Below are 24,427 nucleotides of genomic sequence, written 5' to 3'. Positions count from 1 at the left end.
TACAGGGTGAGCCAGAAATATGGTTATTTTTAACACTCGTGTAAAGGAAATAAAAAGTTGTCTTTCAAAACAAATTCTTACAAGAAAGTGAAGTACAAAACATGCCATTTATTTGTGGAAAAGAACATCCAGGAGATGCGCACCATTTCATCTGACACATTCCTCCAATCTTGGCCGCCAATTATTCATGACGTTCTGCAACATGGCCACGTCAATATCATTGATTTTGCGTCTGATGTTTTCCTTAAGTTCATGAAGAGTTTGTGGACGGTTAACATACCGAATGTCCTTTAGATATGACCACAATAAATAATCACATGCAGTCAAATTGGGTGACCTCGCTGGCCATGGAATATCGCCGTTTCTGGAAATGACATGCTTTGGAAAGATCGCCCTTGCAGTAGTCATGGACACTGGCGGTGTGGGAGGTTGCACCATCTTGCTGAAACCACGTCATTGGGCTTACTTCTGCAAATCTGTTTAATTCTCTGGAGAGGGAGTTAGAAACCATATCGGTATATGGAGCTGCAGTAACAGTGACGGCATTTCTGTTATCGTTCTCAAAGAAGTAAGGCCCTATGATGCCGAACGACGAAAGTGCACACCACACTGTGACTTTGGGACTGTATAATGGTTTCGTGTGCATTTCTCTTGGGTTCTCGGCTGCCCAAAAACGAGTATTTTGCTGGTTGACATCGCCGCACAGATGAAAATGTGCTTCATCAGACATGAACAAATTGTCAGCAATGTTTTGGTTTTAATTTCCTTCCATAATATGAAAGCATTCCCTCACAAAATTTATTGCGGGCAATCTCATCATCTTGGCTTAATTCCTGGACAGTTTGAATTTTATAGGGTTAAAAGTTTAAATCCTTATGCAATATGCGGCGTAGTGACGTGTGAGAAATGATTAAGGCTTATGCATGCTTTCAGCTGGAGCGATGCGGACTTCTCAAAACTGACTCCCTTACACGCTCAATGTTTTGTGCCGTTCTTACTGATTTGGGTGCTCCCGGCGGTTTCTCTTTGAAAGTTGAACCATCCTCTCAAACTTCTGAACCCATAACTTGATAGCACGAACAGACGGCACATTTCCATGACGTTGAACATTGAAATGGAGTTTGAATTGACGTTGTGCAGCAGTTGCACTATCATTATTCTTGTAAAAAGCTTTGATAGCGAAAGCGCGTTCTTCACCAGACCAGTTCCACATGGTCACTCAAGTGTTCTGCCTGCAAAAAATAAAACTAAATCAGTAAAAAATAGAAATAATAAAAATGCATGTTATGTACTTCAATATCATGAATTAATTTATTTTGAAATACAATTTTTTATTTCCTTCACACTAATTTCAAAATTTCCCATAAATGTTTGGCTACATTGTGATTATATTCCTCGGATCATTCCAATTGCACTGGGCCATGGACTGACACCCAGGCCTAAGGGCTGAGGCCTGCCGTCTGTGCTGCTTCACGAAATGGCGACACATGATTTTAATTGTGGGTGGGGGGTCAGGCCAGCTGTCCAGCCAATGGGTGTACGGCAGTCCTTCGATGATGTGAACACTGATTTACTAATACGTACAAACAAACATAGTCATGTGAAAAAGTAAGTACACCCCATGTAAAGTTTTGACTTTTACAACATATTTCAACATACAGCTACTTGATCTTCATTTCAACAATATTGATAAATAAAGGTGATATAATATAACAAATATCATGAAACGTTTACATTTTGTAGTCCTCAAACTACAAACCGCCAAAATTAATATCAGGCGGTCGCGGATGCCGATCACGAAAGCTTTAACTCCGAGGCGGAAACTCAATGGCGGATTCCAAAATCGAAAACACCTAAGCGCGCGGAATGGAGGGAAGCGGCGAAAGTCCCCGCAGCCTTAACTATCAAATCAATCAGGAAACTGCATTCAGGTATTATGTACAAAAAGTAATATAAGGGTTTATTCAATGAAAGCAAGGACAGGAAAAAGCACGCACCGGTAATAAAATTTCCTGCTTCGGGATCCCGCACACCAGATATCAAATACAAAACGAGGGATCAGATATGAAAGAAACACGTCTGTTGTGTATAATGTATACGCGGAGCTCGGGCTTATCTGTCTCGTCGTTGGCTTTGGCTGCTGTCCAACACGTGGCTCCTTTCGTCCCGCGGCACGCCCCGCTCCAGGTTCCAAAGCTCCGAGCACCGAGCACCACGAGGTCGACCCTCGTACACGGTCGACAAGCCAACTCGGATCACCGGGACGACTGCCAGGAATCCAACTGGTCCGCAACTGCTCACTCGTGCGTAACTCACTCAGGATCCAATTCACAAACGAACTCCACCAGCAAGCCAGGCCTCTCTCAACTGGACTGCGAACCAACTGGCGTTCGGCGCTTGCTCATCAACTCTCGAACTGCGCATGAACTCAACTCTGCGCACGAACTCACTACACTCTGCGCAACTCCACACGCCGAGTCTCAACTCACTCGCACCGGGACTCCAACTGAACGACTTTCTCTCTGCTGCCCAAAACGAACTCCCGACTCTCTCGTACACACGAACTCTTGACTCGGATCTGAACTGAACTGCTTGAAAAGGCGTCCGGCCCCCATTAATATCTCCGGCCGATGACGTCAGCTTTAGCGCACTCTCCTGCCAATCAGAGCCTCCACCGACTCGCCGGCTCGTCCAGGGGCACGCCCACTGCGCCACTCTCACTCCCGTCCCCTGCTCCTTGCTGCGTCCTCCACTCCAATTTGTTGCGGATCTCCTGAAGCCCATTCCCATTACAAAGGGGGGAATAAACCCCGTTTTTTCCCCCTGGGTCTTCGGGTCCGCGAGGCCGAATCGCCACTTCTGTGAAAAAGGGTATCGGGACAAATTCGCATGTACCTTTAACCCACGCTGCCACGAAAGCGGGGATCGAACCTCACACAAGCCACGCTTAATCGAGTATGCCCGAGCAGTATGTGTATCACGTGACATGCTGTTACTTTTATTGAACCGATCCGAGCGGTTCTATTCATACCATGCGAAGCCAATTGATGGAAGGGACAGGACGGTCAAATCAGAGGAAAAACACAATTTATTTACACTGTACAATGATTCAGAATGAAGGAAAGGGGGACACAGAGCAGAAGCTTAACAATGTCAACTTATTCCCCAGACAAAGGGCCCACTCACTCACACGGGAAAATGGAGAGAAGAATGTTCGCGCGCCAAGCGCGCTTCGCCGTCGGTCACTCCGGGGCAGCTCGCCCAGCCCGGCTCTCCGATGTTCACGCCACGTGTGCAGGCAAAGGCAGGCAGGAGGAGATGGCGCGTCCGTGGCCCGGCACGGGTCGTCCTCTCGAGCGCGTGATTAATACAGCGCAGGGCACGGGGAAAGTTCGTGTACAATAGGCAATTCAATTCGCTCGTTCTGCAGCTCCACTCGCGTTCTCAAGCTCAACCCAACTCATTCTCACGGGGAACTGTAACTCGTCTCACAGGGAACTGTAACTCGTCTCACAGGGAACTGTAACTCAGCACACGACTCTGACTCATCTCCCGTCTCTCTCTTCAACTGCTCTCGACTCAACTCTTCTGACGTGCGAGGGGGTTCGGAGCAGGGTTTTATCGCCCCGCCCCAGAGTCTCGGGCAATTTCAAGCCCGTACCATGTTACATTTTAGCCTGGTGTTGGCTTAGCGGTTAGGGTGCCGGCTTGGGATCCGAGGATCCTGGGTTCGAATCCCGGCCGGTCGCTGAATTAACCCCAGGGGGTTGACTCAGCCTGTCATCCTTCCGAGGTCGGCAAATTGAGTACCAGCTTGCTGGGATGAATGATCTCGGTGTATACCCCGGTTTAGAATAGGTACACCGTATGCCTGCGCATCGTAAGAGGCGACTAAGGGTTGGCGCCAGGAAGGGCATCCGGCCATAAAAACATTGCCTCAAACAGGGAACCATGATTGTCATGGGGCCCGCAAGGCTAACCCCTGCTCTGGCGGGGAAAATGGCCTTAAAACGATCATTCATTTACATTTTGTAGTCCATTGCATAATTTAAATAAACATAAATGCAAATTTTGCATGTGGAAAAAGTAAGTACACCCTTGGCTCTAATAGGTGGTATTGCCCCCTTTGGCAGAAACAACCTCAAGTAGGCGTTTCTTATAACTGTCTGCCAGTCTCTGACATCGACTGGGAGAAATTTCTGCCCACTCCTTCATGCAGAATTCTTTCAGCTGTGCGATGTTTGAGGGATTTATTGCATGCACAGCTCGTTTCAAATCCCCCCACAACATCTCGAGGGGATTTAGATCCGGGCTTTGAGTTGGCCATTCCAGAACCCTCCATTTCTTTCTTTTCAGCCATTCCTGGGTGGATTTACTGGTATGTTTAGGGTCATTGCCATGTTGCAAGGTCCACCTTCGGTTGAGCTTCAACTTTCCGACAGATGGCCTCACATTATCCTTAAGCACCCTCTGGTACAATGAAGAATTCATAGTGGATTCTATGATGGTGAGCTGCCCAGGCCCTGATGCAGCAAAGCTGCCCCAAACGATAATATTTCCACCACCATGCTTTACAGTTGGTATCAGGTTCTTGTGGTCAAATGCTGTCTTTGGTTTTCGCCAAACATGTCTTCTGGTACTGTGGCAAAATAGCTCTACCTTTGACTCATCTGTCCAGAGCTACCTGTAGGTCCCGTGATGACATTCTGGGGTTCTTCGAGACTTCTTTCAGCATCTTGCGGTCTGCTCTCAGGCTGAACTTGCTGGGGCGTCCTGGCCTGAACAAGTTGGCAGTTGTTTGGAATCTTCTCCACTTGCAGATGATCTTCCGGACAGTCGAATGATTGATTTCAAATTGTTTGGAGATCTTTTTAAATCCATTCCCAGACTCGTAGGCATCTATAACCTTCTTTCTGAAGGCCTCAGGGAGCTCTTTTGTTCTTGGCATGGTGACGCCGCACACTTCAACAACAAAGAGCAAACCAAACTAAATGTCTGAGGTTTAAATAAGACAGGTTCCTCCAAGATCCTCTCTAACGATGTTCTAATCATTTTCACCTGAGCTGGTGCACCTGATTCTAATTTTAGGTATTTGAAGTAGTGATAAATGTCGGGGTGTACTTAGTTTTTCCACATGCAAAATTTGCATTTATGTTTATTTAAATTATACAATGGACTGAAAAATGTAAATGTTTCATGATATTTGTTATATTATATCACCTTTATCTGTCAATATTGTTGAAATGAAGATCAAATAGCTGTATGTTGAAAAAGTCAAAACTCTACATGGGGTGCACTTACTTTTTCACGTGACTGTACTACAAACACAGTTTGGCTATTTAGATATGGATGATAGATTAAGTTAATGGTGTGTGGACAAAGCACACATTCCTTAATTTGTATACAGCACATGGTTGCTGATTTACATCACTGATAGGAGCATGGCTAGATGTGTCGATAAGTTAGCCAGATAAGTTATGTTCGGAGTTTGGAATTTGGCAAGGTGGCCGGTGATACAGTAGGCAGGGGGTGGTGGGTCGTGCCAGTGGTAAAGAGTTGTGCTGGCAGCAAAGTAGTCATGCCGGTGACACGTGGCCCAGATTAACATCCTTCTGAGAGACGGTGCACTCACTAATGCACCACCCTGCCTGAGAAGCACCAATCCAACAGTTTATAGTCGGTTAGCAAATTAAATCCAGACTACACAACACAGAGCTAAGTGCACTACCTCGGTGCCATCCTGTGTGGCAAAGTACAAGTATGATGGGCCAAGTGACCCTTTGGTGTCGAATTTCCTTGTATATTCCATGCTTGGCAATATAATACCTTTAATCTCACAAGTCACAACCCTTCATCATGATTTCCAAAACAACACAGCATTTAAAAATGAAAATAACAAGATTTTAAAAAAAATTGGATACAGAGCCAAGGCTCTTGTAAGAGCTAACACATTAAACACGAAAACATGCACGGACACATAAAGCTTACAATAAAGGGAGCGGAAGACAAGAAGGGGAGAGAGAGGAAAGCATACAAGCACAACAACATATTTCAAAAACAGAAAAAAGGAAAAACACTATCATTTTGTCTCTCCGAAAATACCGTCTGGACAACCCTCCAATCTACTTTCTCAACAATCCTCTCGAAGAAGTTCTGTCACTCAAGCTTTTGGGTCTCACTATCTGCCATGGTCTTTCCTGGGAAAACCACATTAACAAGCTGGCCTCCAAAGCCAGTCGCCATCTGGGAATCCTCCATCGTGCAAAGTCCTTTCTGGGCGCTTCTGAGCTCCTCACCACATAGAAAGCTTTAATCCACAGCTCAATGGAATACTGCCCTCCCCTCTGGGCTGGTGCTCCTGCCTCACACCTAGCTCAGCTTCACACGGTTGAAACCAAAGCATTCAGAATCATTGGTATGTCCCATGATGAAGCCGATTCTGAGGGCTTTTCACTCATTCACCGCAGGCAGGTTGTCGTCTTTCCGTCTTCTACTGACTCTTCTCTGGCCTTGCTCCTGCTCTGTCTGTGCTCTGCCCCCCAAATATTCCTGCAGGATGCACAAGATCTGCCAGCAATCCTGTTCTGGTTAAACTGCCAAAATCAAGACTCTCTGCTCACCTTCACTCTTTCATTCCTCTTTTCTCCCGCCTCTGGAACAATCTCCCACACTCTCTTCAATCCCTCTCCTCCCTCCAGGTCTTCAAAACAGCTGTTCACCACCATCTCTTATCCAAAAGCTTGATCTTTTCCATCCCTGTTAAAACACCCCAAATCCACCTTTTTCAATCCCCAACTTCTTTCCTGAAATTCCTAGAAGTGTTCATTTGCTTTAAAACGTGCACCTTTCCTCCCCCAGCCCTCCCCCTTCCACAGATCTAGCGACGTCCCTGTTCTCTACTGATGTTGTGCTTGTGTGCTTCCCTCTCTCTCCCTCTCTTGTCTCCCACTCCCTTCATTGTATGTTTTATGTGATTGTGCATGTTTTAATGTTCAATGTGTTGGCTCTTACACGAGCCTCGATTCTGTATACAAAAAAACCCCCAAAAAACAGTAGAGAACAGGGAAGTCAGTAGATCTGTGGAAGGGAGAGGACTGGGGGTGGGGGAGAGGGGCTCATTTTGTTCCATCGTTAGCATGAACAATTCATTATTTTGTGAGACCAATGTACCCCCTCCAAAGCTCCAAATTTTAAGGAGGCATACTTTAGAAAATAGTCAACAGATGCACAAAGCCAAAAATGTAACAAAGGTAACTCTCAATGACAAACCTTGTTGCGCAAATGATGTTCTGCCGCCTCGATGTTCAAGGGATCATCAAAGTTCAGCAAATCCTACAAAACATTGCATTAAACAAGCTCAAAAACAAATTTTATTTTCATACAAGCATCGTCAATCCAAACAAAGTTTGTACGACTGGAGGGATGTTTACTTACGGTAAACAATGAATTCAAGCCCCAAATGACATCCTATAAGAAGGACAAAAGGATACATTGACGAATTTGGGAAAACATTTTACAACTAGAAATAATCTCAAAATGCAAAGCCCGTCCACTTTGTACTCAAACTAAACGTGATGAAAAGGACAGTTAAACAAATTGCACATTTTATTCATTTCCCCATTTTCTCATAATAAAGGATTGTTGAAGATTTGATGACAACAGCTCAAATAGTAAAAATGTAATGGCCTACCTAGACAGACACACTGAAAGCTCAATGGTAAATAAAGAAATAAGGAAGCGATAAAAAAAAAAAATACGGGGCATCTTGCATTGACGCTCTGCGGCGGGGCTAATAATGGCTATTTATAGTCACTGACTTTTCCCTTTCACATTTTGACCCAATTGTCAAAAAATTTCTCCATATTCTCATTGTAAAGCTTTGTTGAAAATTTGATGACAAAAGCTCAAATGGCAAAAAAATTTTTTATAGGACACACACACACGCGCGATTACAAAAGCCCGTCTCCCACTGCGAGGTGGCCATGCTAATAAACCTTACTTTCCATGAACTATTGATTAAATAGAAAGTTTAAAATGTGTTTCCTCGAATAAACCAAACTGCCATACAGCCAGTCCCCTAAGAGATAACCCAGCTGAAATAAACTTCTGCTGTAATATTCATTAACCCAAATTAATTATTTTATGGGATTTATTAGCATGGCCAGACTGCAATACCAGAAAATTCTGGGATAAGGGTCGATGCAACAAGGACATGACATGCCAAATATCCTCATCCTGCATCTCAATTTCCTCAATTAAAATGCCTTCAAATACAGAAAACACACCGACCTCTAAACACACTGATAATAACACATATGCTGTCTGATTAAACAGTACAAGCGGCTCATACCACGCAACACTCAAGCTCGGTGCTTCTTTGTACCTTAAGTGTGCGAGTGGGAGCCCACCCAGTGCCATCCATAGAGTGCTGCCGCAGTAAACTGAGTGCACACAGAGAAACACAGAAAAATAATGTCAGGGATACAGAGCAATACATATGGATTCAGAGCAATATATATCATGGATTCAGAGCAATACATATGGATTCAGAGCAATACATATCATGGATTCAGAGCAATACATATCATGGATTCAGAGCAATACACATCACTTATTCAGAGCAATACACATCATGGATTCAGAGCAACACTCATACCATCGATTCAAAGCAAAACTCGCATCATGAAATCAGGACAACACTCGCATCATGAAATGAGGACAACACTCGCATCATGAAATCAGGACAACACTCGCATCATGAAATCAGGACAACACTCGCATCATTAAATCAGGACAACACTCGCATCATGAAATCAGGACAACACTCGCATCATGAAATCAGGACAACACTCGCATCATGAAATCAGGACAACACTCGCATCATGAAATCAGGGCAACACTCGCATCATGAAATCAGGACATCACTCGCATCATGAAATCAGGACAACACTCGCATCATGAAATCAGGACAACACTCGCATCATGAAATCAGGACAACACTCGCATCATGAAATCAGGACAACACTCGCATCATGAAATCAGGACAACACTCGCATCATGAAATCAGGACAACACTCGCATCATGAAATCAGGGCAACACTCGTACCATGGATTCAGAGCAATACATATTGTTACAGACACGACTTTGATGTTAAGGTGGGCCGAGCGGAATGGCCGTCGTGTCCGCACAAATTACCCGATTGTACTCGAACTTTGACGAAGCCGCGCTACGCTGGATCAATAAGAAAAAGAAGACACCCGGCTGGGTTATAAAATGACGACACCAGGGATACGGTTCTCAAGACCTCCGGAGGAGATTATATTCGTGCGGAAGGTCAGATTACAGGGACGAGAGGTACAACATAGAAAGACAAGCACTTAGACACAATCTTATATTATTCCCCAACAGACGACAGGCAAACGGGACAAGGCTGACTCACACGGGGGTTGATGGCAGGAAAGCGGTTGTCGATGGCTCCAGGTCCTCCTGGGCTCAGGGCAGGATCGACCCGGTCCGGTCCAGAGATGCGGAAGGTTGCACAGCGCTCGAAGTGGCGTCTTTTAGTCTCAAGCTGGGGGCGCATCTGACGTCACATCCGGCGCGTGGCCGCGTATATCCGGCGGGGAGTGACACGCCCTCGGCTCGTTAGCTCCGCCTCGTGGAATCGGCACGTTGCTTCTCATTGGGTGCGTGCGGGGGGTTTACCAGGCTCCGCCCTTGACGAGGAGCTGACAAGGAGCCCCTTCGTGGTAACCCCGTGGAGCGCATGGTCTGGAGCGCATCGTCTGGAGCGCATTGTCGATGGCGGCGAACCGAGCCGGTGGGAGGACGCACACTCCCCCCCGCGCAGCGCCGTGCCCCTCTGTTGTTGTAGACGGGGAAGAAGATGGGAGGAGGTATGGGAAAGGTCCTAAACTCACTACTGGTGCCATATAATCACATTCTGGTGCAACGAAGAGTCATAATTAATGGAAACGAGGCCTTAACTGACATAGACTAAGAATAACTAGCAAGATGTCCGAAAGTTGTCTACGTGTGGTGCGGTGGACCTGGGCACGACATTTAATGGGGGAATAAGGGGAAGGTCGGCTCTACTGATTGTTGTTTACAGACAATGGGACTAGGGAATGGGGGATTGGGGATAGTTGGGGAGTATTGGGGAAAATAGGGGAATATTTACAAGCGGATATGGAGGCCAAATTCCATATTCGCAACATTGCACCCTTCTCTACCCTCGGGGCGTCCCGACCCGATAAATTTTTACCTACTTTAGTGTGGCACGCAATGTAGTTCCCTCTACTATTAACTCTACCCTGAGTGCGACAGTTTTACAGATATTCACAAATGAGTAAATATGTCCCCCTGCGACGTTGCACCCTTCTCCTCTCAGAAACACACCCACAGGATAACCGAATCCGGAAAGAATTCTCAAACTAAACATACAGCCGGTAGGGAGCATTATTTACACAAGACTACGCTGATATTTACACTACGATCCAGGACCTGTTTTTTGGAGGAACACATGCAGATGTTATGCATAGAGAGAGAGCACGCTTGCCAGCATCGATACACCAACCCACGAGTGCTCTGTGGCCGACGGCCTTTAATAACGTGCAGAGCACCCCTTCCAAGCATCAAGCACCACCCCATCACACAGTGAGCACCATCCGGTGCACCAATAAAGTGTTTATAAATCATTGTGTGGTGTCGCAGCCGGCCGATGTTCTGCCGCTGGTCTTGCCTTCGTGTGGTGCACTTGGCCTTCTTACTTCTTTTCAAAAATAAAGAAAGGCGCCAACCGCGTCCATTTCTGTATTTTGGCCTTCAGTGGTGTCAACTATAAGTGGTTCACCTGTTTGGCATAGGTGCCACGTTGACCCATAGGTCCTTCCACGGGTGGTGCTTGGCCGCAAAAGAACTGCGGTCCATTGTGGGTGGCCACAAACATTGCGGTCCGTATGGTGTATCGATCCAAGCAGCAAGCAGCGAAAGTGCAGGCCCACAACTGCGTAGCCAGCACTGCTCTCTCCTCTCTCTCTACCCCAAAGCCAGATCCTCGGAGGTGGGAGACAAAAGAAGAAGACAAGTGAGTAAGGTGGTAAGGGCGCAAAAGTGCACGCAATATAAGATGATGCACACTGGGGGCACATGGGAACCAGGTGAGACAGGTACGTTCCTATCGTACACCCCCCCCACCAGGTAACCTACATGGCCCCTCCCTTACCCCTTACTGTATCCACAAAACTCAACACTACCCATAAACATCTATTTTACAAATCAACAAACATCCCTACTGTCTTCCCCGTTCCTCCCATAAACCAAATTCGTCTTCTCTCCCTCCTAACCAATCAAATTTGCCATTTTCAACTCTCATCAAAATTTGCCATCTCCAACTGCACATCAAAATTTGCCATTACCAATTCATCATCAGTCCCTCCTAGGGAGGGAGAGATGGAATCACCCCAATGTCTCATCCACGTCGTGATGCGTCTCACAATCCACACAGCAATTTCATTTTCTGCAACAAAACAAAGAAAACACAGGTGTGGAGTCATCATCATCACCACAGGTAAGTGGCTGCGTATGGTGCGACAGGTTCATCAATCCTAACTATTTCCTAAGGACTTTAACAACTTTACACTACCCGGGGTCTTTCTCCGGCCAAACCATTGGCCCTCTTACACTATGGGTTCTAAAAACCAATTCCCATTGGCCAAACTGTGGTGCTCTTCAATTTGGGGTCTCACTCCCCCGATTCATCTCCCGGTGCCCTCGTACAATTTCTGGGCTGCGACGTGTACCTCTCCCAGTGGGTCTACCCACCTGCACACCTCCACCACTGCAGTTGCCTCCGAGCTTACCTGCTCCTTACCCTAACCTAACTACCAGGGGAAGGCCCTCTGGCTCTCTCCCCACTCGGTGCCCTCTCTGGCACTGGGCTACCCGGGTCCATCCTCCGGATCCTCGGGCCCCATCCACAACTCTACCGGCTCCCAGAGCCCACCTGCGGCCTCACCTGGCCGACATCCTCACAGTGGTGGAGTGCCCAACCAACTACACACACTAACAGGCTACACGCCCCGCCATTTCCACAACACTAATGCACCCATTCACAACACCATTCTGCAACCGCACCACAAATGCCAATATCCAACCACAACTTACCTATACCCTCTACCTAACACTTACACTACCCGCCCCGGGTATTCGTGAAAGGGGTCCACTCTTCCCCCATCCACACCTTCGCACCATGCACACCACTCCGTACCACTTACTCCAACTCTCTCCACACACCTGTACTTGCACACCTGTGCTCTCACACTTGGTGCCACCTGCACCCTTCTCTCCCCAAGCGCATTCGCGCTGATCCACACACTCACTACTCATACACTGCTCCACACACCTGTCCAATTGCACACCTGTGCAATCACACCTGTTCAATTCTCACACACACGGCATCATCTCAGCTAACTACTCCCTTCTGAAACTTGCGCTTCCCAGTCGTCCCTTTAAACTATTGCGCTCCCAGTCGTCATTATCATCCACACTAATCTACCTGCGTCCCCACTACAGGTATCAGTCACTAACTAACCTTAACGTTACCTAAGGTCATCTTCTCTAGATCCCTACACACAATATCCTAACCCACCCGGGCTAGTTTTCACTGCCATACACCCCATAAGCTATTGCTCCTTTGCCCCCACCTGTGAGGGATGGTGGATTTGCCATCCCACCACATCGGGGGTCTCTCACTACCAATTTTGCACATCAAATTTCAACAAATCAAAAATTTGCCAATCACTGCCCATCATCTGCCAATCACTACTGCCAATCCCTTGCCAATCATCAAATTTTGTTTTTCTCCAATTTTGGGTCCAAAACACTAACCTCATCACCCAGTCGACTCACTAATACCTCTCGGTGCGCCAATCCCTGTCCAAAGCCCGGCTTCGTAAAGCCAAGCAATGGATGCTGGTTGTTTTGTGCCAGCGGCTGGATGCGTCCGGCATTCGGGGCAGGGACGGGGGCTTACCCGGGCCGAGATCCCACGCACCACCTCGGCGTGGAGCCATCCAATGTCCCGATCTCGACCTGCCGGCACGTCTCAACAAAACGTGGTCGCCATAACGACCCTTCCTATCGGGCTGCCAGCTCCGCCTAGTGGAGCACGGACGCGGCCGTTCAAAGCGAGGCCCGGCACGCACCGAGGGCCCGCTTCGGCTAAAAGTCGTTCTAAACTCTATCCCGTCTAATGTCGATGCTTCACCTGCATGCTTACACCCCGAAGCCCGTTCCTTGCTCACACATCCAGCCGTGCTCATGCTCCTCGTACCTTTCCTTACACACCCCGGTACCCTCATTCCACTCACAGCCTTGGTCACACACCTGACCACCGAACACTTTGGCACACATTCGTTGGTCGCACACCTCACCAAAACACCTCTTCGCGCCCCCTCCTCGGTCACCTCCTCTGTGACAATCACAGGTGTGCCCTCATTCACACACCCAACCACGTGCCTCACCACCAACTCCAGCGTGCATTCCCACTCACGCTCTACCATTCCAGGTGTGCATCCTTCCATCCCAGGTGTACATCCTCTCTCACCTGTCACAACTAACTCACGCTCCATGTCACTCTCACTACTCTCACCTCCATTCTTGGCAGCGCACTCACCCTTACTCTTGACAGCGCACTCTTTCTTCGTGCACCTGTCCGTCACACACCTTTCTCGCGCACACTCTCCCGTTACACCCTCTGTAACACTCACCACAGGTGGACACTCTTCCTTACTTCTGACAGCGCACTCTTTCCTCATGCACCTGTCCGTCACACACCTTTCTCGCGCACACTCTCCCATTACACCCTCTGTAACACTCACCACAGGTGGACACTCTTCCTTACTTCTGACAGCGCACTCTTTCCTCATGCACCTGTCCGTTACACACCTCTCTCGCGCACACCCTTGCGCACACTCTCCCGTCACACCCTCTGTAACACTTACCACACCGCGCTTCCATGTGCTCCCTCGCACACTCGCTACGACCGACTCACTCTCGCCAGCACCCTCACTCCTTGGCGTGCACTTTTTCCTCACACACCCCAGAGTCGGACTTTCTCGCACACCTCCTTTTTCGCACACCAGACCTGTCGCACACTTCACCAGTGGCCTCTCACGAACACCCGGGTCTATCTCGACCCCCAAGCTTCTTAAATCCCCTGGCGCATCATACGCACGACCATATTGGTCACCACTTACACCGGGTCCTCTTCCTCTTCGCTTCTCCTCCATCACCTGCGAATCCCTCATCCGGTTAATGAGCACATCATCACGATCCAAACACAGACTTTGGACCAATTCTTTTATCTCCTCTTTTATTTCTTTCTTATCCCCTCTCCGTCGCTTCTTAATTTCGCTCATCCCTTCTTCCACTTCTTCTAATTTGTGCTTCACCTCTTTTATTCCCCGGTACGTCTCCTCAAGCTCGTCCTCCAAGGCTACCTTGACCGTTTCCAGGTGCGTCCTCACCTGCCGGTCCTTCGTCTCCATTACCTCTATCACCTCGTCCAACCTCGTTGTCAGTCCCTCACGTACCATCTGACATTCCCTCTTTGTCGCTATCAAGTCGTTTTTTATGTCGTTTTGTGTCGCTTTCAACCCTCCTAATACCGCAGTGTTCCTTTGAACCTGCTCCGTTAGTCCTTTTTGTCCCTCCGTCAGCTGTTCCACCTCCTGCGTCAGGACCTCTATGCCCCCTTGTAACTTTACAGTCGCCTTTCTCACCTCCTTTTCCATGTGCTCCTCACAGTGCCTCACCTCCTCGCGCACTCCTCCGACCTCCTCACTCACTCCTCTTCTGATCTCTTCTCCCATCACTTGCATCTCCTGCCCAGATGCCACCCTCATCTGCTCCATTTCCTCCCTGTGAGCATCCAGTTTGGTTTCTACCCCCATTCTGACCCCCTCTATCTGCTGCCCCATTTGGTTAACTTCCCTTTCCGCTTGGTCCCTCATGTCCCTCAATTTGCCTTCCATACTGTTTTCTAACCCCTCTAACCCTTTTTGCATCCCTTCCATTTGATTCTCTTGAGCGGCCATTCTGTTTTCTACCCCCGTTAACCCATTTCTCACCTCTTTTATCCCGTTGTCTAACCCCTCAAAATTATTGTCTAACTTCCCAAATTTCTTGTCTAACTCCTCAAAATTATTGTCTAACCCCTCACTGGTACCCCTCGCTTCGTCCCTCATTACCCCCAATTGCTCACTCCGAGCCCTCGCTTCGTCCCTCATTACCCCCATTTCGTTTCCCATTACCCCCATTTGGTTATTCATTACCCCCATTTTTGCTTCTAGCCTCTCCATAAGGGCCCCCATTTGCAACATAAAAAGGTTCGGATCCACCAGGGGCGCTGCCACGGTCGCGGGCGTGGTGACCAGCGAGGCGCCATTTTGCGCTCCCGCAATGTCGGGCACAACGACGCTATTTTGTGCGTCTGCTACCCTCGCTGCTTCGCTCTCCTCCTGTCCCTCATGTCCCTCAATTTGGTCCTGGACCGACCCTGCTTCACTCTCCCCTACCGGACCCCAGCCGTCTTGATCCGCCATAGCGCGACTTTCAAAATTCGAGTTTCGTAAAACAAATCCAAATTTTGCTGTTATAATTTCGTCGAGCGCAGTAACCGCGGGACCGCGCTCCGGATCGATTTGGTCGAGCGCCGTACGCGCTCCGGCTCGATTTTCCCTCCCAAAATTTGGGCCTAACTAATTTAGTCCCGGGTCCGAATCTCACTCCTCGACACCAATTGTTACCGTACTAACACAATTGGTGTCCAAAATTTGGGCTAAATAAATTTAGTCCCAGGTTCGAATCCAACTCCTGACAACCAATTGTTACAGACACGACTTTGATGTTAAGGTGGGCCGAGCGGAATGGCCGTCGTGTCCGCACAAATTACCCGATTGTACTCGAACTTTGACGAAGCCGCGCTACGCTGGATCAATAAGAAAAAGAAGACACCCGGCTGGGTTATAAAATGACGACACCAGGGATACGGTTCTCAAGACCTCCGGAGGAGATTATATTCGTGCGGAAGGTCAGATTACAGGGACGAGAGGTACAACATAGAAAGACAAGCACTTAGACACAATCTTATATTATTCCCCAACAGACGACAGGCAAACGGGACAAGGCTGACTCACACGGGGGTTGATGGCAGGAAAGCGGTTGTCGATGGCTCCAGGTCCTCCTGGGCTCAGGGCAGGATCGACCCGGTCCGGTCCAGAGATGCGGAAGGTTGCACAGCGCTCGAAGTGGCGTCTTTTCGTCTCAAGCTGGGGGCGCATCTGACGTCACATCCGGCGCGTGGCCGCGTATATCCGGCGGGGAGTGACACGCCCTCGGCTCGTTAGCTCCGCCTCGTGGAATCGGCACGTTGCTTCTCATTGGGTGCGTGCGGGGGGTTTACCAGGCTCCGCCCTTGACGAGGAGCTGACAAGGAGCCCCTTCGTGGTAACCCCGTGGAGCGCATGGTCTGGAGCGCATCGTCTGGAGCGCATTGTCGATGGCGGCGAACCGAGCCGGTGGGAGGACGCACACTCCCCCCCGCGCAGCGCCGTGCCCCTCTGTTGTTGTAGACGGGGAAGAAGATGGGAGGAGGTATGGGAAAGGTCCTAAACTCACTACTGGTGCCATATAATCACATTCTGGTGCAACGAAGAGTCATAATTAATGGAAACGAGGCCTTAACTGACATAGACTAAGAATAACTAGCAAGATGTCCGAAAGTTGTCTACGTGTGGTGCGGTGGACCTGGGCACGACATTTAATGGGGGAATAAGGGGAAGGTCGGCTCTACTGATTGTTGTTTACAGACAATGGGACTAGGGAATGGGGGATTGGGGATAGTTGGGGAGTATTGGGGAAAATAGGGGAATATTTACAAGCGGATATGGAGGCCAAATTCCATATTCGCAACAATATCATGAAATCAGGACAACACTCGCATCATGAAATCAGGACAACACTCGCATCGTGAAATCAGGACAACACTCGCATCGTGGATTCAGCGCAACACTCGCATCGTGGATTCAGCGCAACACTCGCATCGTGGATTCAGCGCAACACTCGCATCGTGGATTCAGCGCAACACTCGCATCGTGGATTCAGCGCAACACTCGCATCGTGGATTCAGCGCAACACTCGCATCGTGGATTCAGCGCAACACTCGCATCGTGGATTCAGAGCAACACTCGCATCGTGGATTCAGTGCAACACTCGCATCGTGGATTCAGAGCAACACTCGCATCGTGGATTCAGAGCAACACTCGCATCGTGGATTCAGAGCAACACTCGCATCGTGGATTCAGAGCAACACTCGCATCGTGGATTCAGAGCAACACTCGCATCGTGGATTCAGAGCAACACTCGCATCGTGGATTCAGATCAACACTCGCATCGTGGATTCAGAGCAACACTCGCATCGTGGATTCAGAGCAACACTCGCATCGTGGATTCAGAGCAACACTCGCATCGTGGATTCAGAGCAACACTCGCATCGTGGATTCAGAGCAACACTCGCATCGTGGATTCAGAGCAACACTCGCATCGTGGATTCAGAGCAACACTCGCATCGTGGATTCAGAGCAACACTCGCATCGTGGATTCCGAGCAACACTCGCATCGTGGATTCAGGGCAACACTCGCATCGTGGATTCAGGGCAACACTCGCATCGTGGATTCAGGGCAACACTCGCATCGTGGATTCAGGGCAACACTCCCATCGTGGATTCAGGGCAACACTCGCATCGTGGATTCAGGGCAACACTCGCATCGTGCATTCAGGGCAACACTCGCATCGTGGATTCAGGGCAAAACTCGCATCGTGGATTCAGGGCAACACTCACATCGTGGATTCAGGGCAACACTCACATCGTGGATTCAGGGCAACACTCGAATCGTGGATTCAGGGCAACACTCGCATCGTAGATTCAGGGCAACACTCGCATCGTGGATTCAGCGCACAACTCGCATCGTGGATTCAGGGCAACACTCGCATCGTGGATTCAGGGCAACACTCGCATCGTGGATTCAGGGCAACACTCGCATCGTGGATTCAGGGCAACACTCGCATCGTGGATTCAGGGCAACACTCGCATCGTGGATTCAGCGCAACACTCGCATCGTGGATTCAGGGCAACACTCGCATCGTGGATTCAGGGCAACACTCGCATCGTGGATTCAGGGCACACTCGCATCGTGGATTCAGGGCAACACTCGCATCGTGGATTCAGGGCAACACTCGCATCGTGGATTCAGGGCAACACTCGCATCGTGGATTCAGGGCAACACTCGCATCGTGGATTCAGGGCAACACTCGCATCGTGGATTCAGGACAACACTCGCATCGTGGATTCAGGGCAACACTCGCATCGTGGATTCAGGGCAACACTCGCATCGTGGATTCAGGGCAACACTCGCATCGTGGATTCAGGGCAACACTCGCATCGTGGATTCAGGGCACACTCGCATCGTGGATTCAGGGCAACACTCGCATCGTGGATTCAGGGCAACACTCGCATCGTGGATTCAGGGCAACACTCGCATCGTGGATTCAGGGCAACACTCGCATCGTGGATTCAGGGCAACACTCGCATCGTGGATTCAGGGCAACACTCGCATCGTGGATTCAGGGCAACACTCGCATCGTGGATTCAGGGCAACACTCGCATCGTGGATTCAGGGCAACACTCGCATCGTGGATTCAGGGCAACACTCGCATCGTGGATTCAGGGCAACACTCGCATCGTGGATTCAGGGCAACACTCGCATCGTGGATTCAGGGCAACACTCGCATCGTGGATTCAGGGCAACACTCGCATCGTGGATTCAGGGCAACACTCGCATCGTGGATTCAGGGCAACACTCGCATCGTGGATTCAGGGCAACACTCGCATCGTGGATTCAGGGCAACACTCGCATCGTGGATTCAGGGCAACACTCGCATCGTGGATTCAGGGCAACACTCGCATCGTGGATTCAGGGCAACACTCGCATCGTGGATTCAGGGCAACACTCGCATCGTGGATTCAGGGCAACACTCGCATCGTGGATTCAGGGCAACACTCACATCGTGGATTCAGGGCAACACTCGAATCGTGGATTCAGGGCAACACTCGCATCGTAGATTCAGGGCAACACTCGCATCGTGGATTCAGCGCACAACTCGCATCGTAGATTCAGGGCAACACTCGCATCGTGGATTCAGGGCAACACTCGCATCGTGGATTCAGGGCAACACTCGCATCGTGGATTCAGGGCAACACTCGCATCGTGGATTCAGGGCAACACTCGCATCGTGGATTCAGGGCAACACTCGCATCGTGGATTCAGGGCAACACTCGCATCGTGGATTCAGGGCAACACTCGCATCGTGGATTCAGGGCAACACTCGCATCGTGGATTCAGGGCAACACTCACATCGTGGATTCAGGGCAACACTCGCATCGTGGATTCAGGGCAACACTCGCATCGTGGATTCAGGGCAACACTCGCATCGTGGATTCAGGGCAACACTCGCATCGTGGATTCAGGGCAACACTCGCATCGTGGATTCAGGGCACACTCGCATCGTGGATTCAGGGCAACACTCGCATCGTGGATTCAGGGCAACACTCGCATCGTGGATTCAGGGCAACACTCGCATCGTGGATTCAGGGCAACACTCGCATCGTGGATTCAGGGCAACACTCGCATCGTGGATTCAGGGCAACACTCGCATCGTGGATTCAGGGCAACACTCGCATCGTGGATTCAGGGCAACACTCGCATCGTGGATTCAGGGCAACACTCGCATCGTGGATTCAGGGCAACACTCGCATCGTGGATTCAGGGCAACACTCGCATCGTGGATTCAGGGCAACACTCGCATCGTGGATTCAGGGCAACACTCACATCATGGATTCAGAGCGGGGTTAGTACATAGTGACTTTGGCCTAAATAAACATGGAAATTAGAAAAATGACCAATCGCCAAGATCTGAATGAGGTCAAGAGACCCTGGAAGCTAAGGAATGTTGACATTGTCAGTCAGAGTCGGACCAACTGGCGTGATAAGGCAGAACCTCACTGATATTTCTGAAAGCATTATTGAGAAAAATGACAACAAAGGAGCTACAATTGGAGCTGTTCAAGGTTATGACAATTCTTACAAGAGTCCATGGAACAAAGATATGAGAGCAAAACAAAAGTTCTGGTGCCAAATGTGAAAACATCACAAACTGATCCTTGAACTACTAAAACTAGAACAACTAGGCCTGGCTTGCAGTCGTCGTTCCAATTCATCCCAAAGGTGTTCGATCGGGCTGAGGTCAGGGCTCTGTGCAGGCCAGTCAAGTTCTTCCACACCGATCTCAACAAACCATTTCTGTATGGACCTCGTTTTGTGCACGGGGGCATTGTGATGCTGGAACAGGAAAAGGCCTTCCCCAAACTGTTGCCACAAAGTTGGCAGCACAAAATCATCTAGAATGTCATTGTATGCTGTAGCATTAAGATTTCCCTTCACTGGAACTAAGAGGCCTATCCCAAACCATGAAAAACAGTGCCAGACCATTATTCCTCCTCCACCAAACTTTACAGTTGGCACTATGCATTCGGGCAGGTAAGTTCTCCTGGCATCCGCCAAACCCAGATTCGTCTGTCGGACTGCCAGATGGTGAAGCGTGATTCATCACTCCAGAGAACGCGTTTCCACTGCTCCAGAGTCCAATGGTGGCGAGCTTTACACTATCCTTTATAATGTAGTGTACTTGCTATCCTTTATCATTTGCTTTCCTACCCTGAAAACCCCATTCCTTCCATCATGTTTATTTAGATGTTTACCCCATTCTTCAAACTCTTTTCACTGTCTTTCCTTTTTCTCTCTTAGTCTCTTTCTTTGTGTGATTATAGTCTGATCCATTCTCTTGACTCCCATCTTTTTTCCACCACGATGTCTCTCTTTCATGTTGCCGTGTACCCGTACAAAAATATATGCCGATAAATGTTAACAATGTTTTGGTAGTTCTATTATCATTCTTCTTCTTTGTTCGTATGCAGCACAAGGCTGCAGAGTAACATTGGTTGAGGGTGTAGCTGTGCCGTTGATGCAATGCCCTCTGCTGGTTACGGCAGGGATTTGGAATTTGGCCATGGTGCTGGAAATAGCGCGCCTACTCTTCGCGAAGGGCACCATGGGATCTTTAACGTCCACCAACCAATACTGGCAGATGAGACACCCGGTTTAACGTCCACCTGAGGGACGGCACACAGATTGATGAATCACCCTACCTATAAAACAGTTTATAGCTAAGTCAGGATTCAAAACCAGGCTAGACAATTTAGGGGCATGTATACGTGCCTCTAGGCCATCCTGTCAGCCCCCCTTTTTTTATTATTATCATTAGTACGTATACGATAGTTTTATCGTGTGCAATTTTCAAAGATTGATGTACAATAGATTCCTGAAGATCATGCATTAGCAAAGTTTTTCAACAAAATACGCCATTTTCACAGAGGTAGGCAGGTCTGGCATGTCTGAAGTTATTTCAATCTTATCTTAGTGGTTAAGACAATAATGTGTGCTAGCCTTGATCATATTTAAATGCTAAGGTGACAAAATATCTCAGTTAAGCCTAAAAAAATACCAGCAACCAACACCTTTGAGAAAAACTTTAGGTCTCATATCAATCACCTCAGCAATTTTGTTGGACATGGTGGTATAGTTCAGATCAGCTTTTGTTAATGGATTCGATTTTCTTTCGGGGCCATCTACATATTACGTAACAACAAGACATGGGTGTTGCCAGAAGGTTGTAAAACAGTTTTGTTATGCCACAGCTAATGGATGTCAAGACAGTGCACAGCCAGATGATACATCAGGCCAAGGTGAATGGAAGGTTTGACGGACACATATGTAGTGTACAAAGAAAGGTGAGAGCTATATTTCTTCACCTCAGGCAGATCTCACCCGTCTCCGCAATGTTTGGATGCCAAATTCGTGTCAAACACTTCACCTTTGGTGGCTACGGAGAACGCATGCGAGAGATGGACAGGGTGCAGAATGTCATACAGAAGCATACTGATTTGTTTCAAAGCAAGCTGAATGAAGTGTTACTCGTACACACAGTCTCAACAGAATTGGAGCAACTTTCAACATCTTATTCCAGATTACATGCTTCAGATACTGAGCACATACCTCCATATTGTATGACTCTGGAACATGAACTTCAAAGTTAAACTTGCCTCCCAGGTAATAACCCTCCTCTATAAGAAAAAAAAAACAGATATGGCAGTTAGATATACACCTGGACAGCACGTAATCTGAAATGCAATGCAAGGATTTAAGTAAAGTTGTGGTAAAAGGATAGATGAAAAGAACAAACAGTACCGTATTTTTTGGCGTACAAGTCTAATTGGCTAATTTTCCAATTTTTCTTTCCTTTGACATTCATAGATAAGTCGATTTTCAGTCTAGGACGAAGCAAAATCAACTATGGTAAGTTAGCAAAACGGTCAGTCGGTCAGAACAACAGAGGTGTTAGTTCCTCCATGACACCCACAATGCATCGCTGCCTGCTGTACTTCCAGGGTCATGAATATTGTTGTGGTTTTGGAATAAAGGATAATTCCCCCTCGTAGGTAGACGCACCACAACATGAAGCCTTGCGATAGTTCAGTTATTTCTTAGTGAATGTAAGCGTAGTCCTGTCCTGTGTTAGTTTTGCGTTGAGCAGGCCCATGAGTAGGGCGGTCTTTTGGCGATAGCATGCCACGTGGCAGGCCTGAACAAGTCTGGCGAGGCCGAAGGGAGGCGCTGCAGGAGGGAGTGGCCGGTAAGCAACGAGCCACAAATCAGGGCTCGAGGGGAGTGGCTAACCACGACGATGAGAGGTGGGGCTTGGAACATTCGAGTAAGGCCGGGGCAGAGCCATAAAGCCCTGCTCCGAGCCCCCCCACTTCAGATGAGTCCAAGTTCGAGTCAAGAGTTGAGTTCAAGAGAGTTGCGCGTCAGTTCAGTTGAGTCGGAGCCCCTGTGAGAGTGAGTGGAGTTGAGTTGAGCTTGAGAATGCACGAGAACACGCCGCAAAACGAGTGCATTGAATTGCCAGTGATCGAGATTGTACAGGAACTTGCCCCGTGCCCTGCGCTCTGTGCTGTATTAATCGCGCGCTCGAGAGGACGACCCGTGCCGGGCCACAGACGCGCGATTTCCTCCTGCCTGCCTTCTCCTGCATACGTGCCGTGACCGCCAGAGAGCCACGCCGGGCGAGCTGCCCCGGAGCGACCGACGGCAAAGCGTGTTTGGCGCGCGAACTTCTTCTCTTCTTCTCCCCGTGTGCGTGAGTGGGCCCTGTGTCTGGGGATAAGTTAGGATTGATTAAGCTTCTGCTCTGTGTCTCTGCGAATCATTGTAAATAATAATAAATTGTGTTATTCCTTTTATTTGACCGTTCCTGTCCCTTCCATTGATTGGCCTCACATGGTACGACTAGAACCACTCGAATCGGGTTCCATAAAAGTAACGGCATGAGTCACGTGATACACATACCGCTCAGGCGTACTTGATTAAGCGTGGCTTGTGCGAGGTTCGGTCCCCGCTTTCGTGGCAGCGTGGGTTAAAGGTACGTGCGACGTTGACCTGATACCCTTTTTCACGCTTGTTCCGGAAGTGGCGATTCGGCCTCGTGGACACGAAGACCCAGGGGGGAAAAGGGGTTTAAACCCCCCTTTGTAATGGGAACGGGCTTCGGGAGATCCGCAACAATATTAATGAGCACCTGTTTTGTACATATTATTTGATCTACTTTGTGGGATGACCTTTTGGATGAATTAAGAATGTAAATGGTTTTTTAACATGTTTGTTATATAGAGGTACAGTATTTAACAACAAGCCACATTTCCCGCTGGCACTATTTTCCGTGCGCAGCCGTATTTCCACCATTTTCCTCAGCAAACGTAACAACCAACAACTCCAAAGCTGCCGTGCATGACTTGTGTGACTTTACGGGAGGCATTTTGAGATGACACAGTAAGGATGGATGAGTACAATTAGGATTGAGAGGGATGGATCAAACGTAATTAGTGAGTGCATGCTCGTTATTGATTTGATAATTACCTCTGCCACCAAAGGTGTATGGAGGTTATGTTTTCACCCCTGTCTGTTTGTCTGTCTGTCAGTTTGTCCATTTGTTTGTGAACAAGATATCTCAAAAAGTTGTGGACGGATTCGGACGAAATTTGGCAGAAAGGTAGTGTACTACGTATGTGACGAGGACGAAATGATTAGATTTTGGTGAATATACACATTCGGATCTGGCTACTAGAATTTTTTAAGTGATTCTTCACCATTGGGAGAAAGGGCTAAAACCAACATATAGCAGGATATCTC

At 48.5% G+C, this 24,427-nt stretch overlaps 1 protein-coding gene across 1 annotated transcript in view; it reads right to left on the bottom strand.

Moving 5' to 3' along the window:
- UBE2F (ubiquitin conjugating enzyme E2 F (putative)) overlaps positions 1 to 24,427 on the bottom strand; it is a 61,945-nt gene that overhangs the window by 5,045 nt on the left and 32,473 nt on the right. The window contains exons 5-9 of the mRNA XM_078782029.1: positions 22,235 to 22,302; positions 21,991 to 22,061; positions 8,384 to 8,441; positions 7,435 to 7,467; positions 7,270 to 7,332 (exon numbers count right to left, since the gene is read on the bottom strand). Coding sequence (XP_078638155.1) covers positions 7,270 to 7,332; positions 7,435 to 7,467; positions 8,384 to 8,441; positions 21,991 to 22,061; positions 22,235 to 22,302 — 293 coding nt within the window. The remainder of the gene's footprint in view (positions 1 to 7,269; positions 7,333 to 7,434; positions 7,468 to 8,383; positions 8,442 to 21,990; positions 22,062 to 22,234; positions 22,303 to 24,427) is intronic.

Source organism: Myxine glutinosa, chromosome 7 (genome assembly GCF_964187855.1).
Source record: "Myxine glutinosa chromosome 7, kmMyxGlut1.1, whole genome shotgun sequence".
NCBI lineage: Eukaryota > Metazoa > Chordata > Myxini > Myxiniformes > Myxinidae > Myxine > Myxine glutinosa.
The sequence above is the reverse complement of the archived record's forward strand: the minus strand, read 5'-3'. Positions and strand labels throughout refer to the sequence as shown.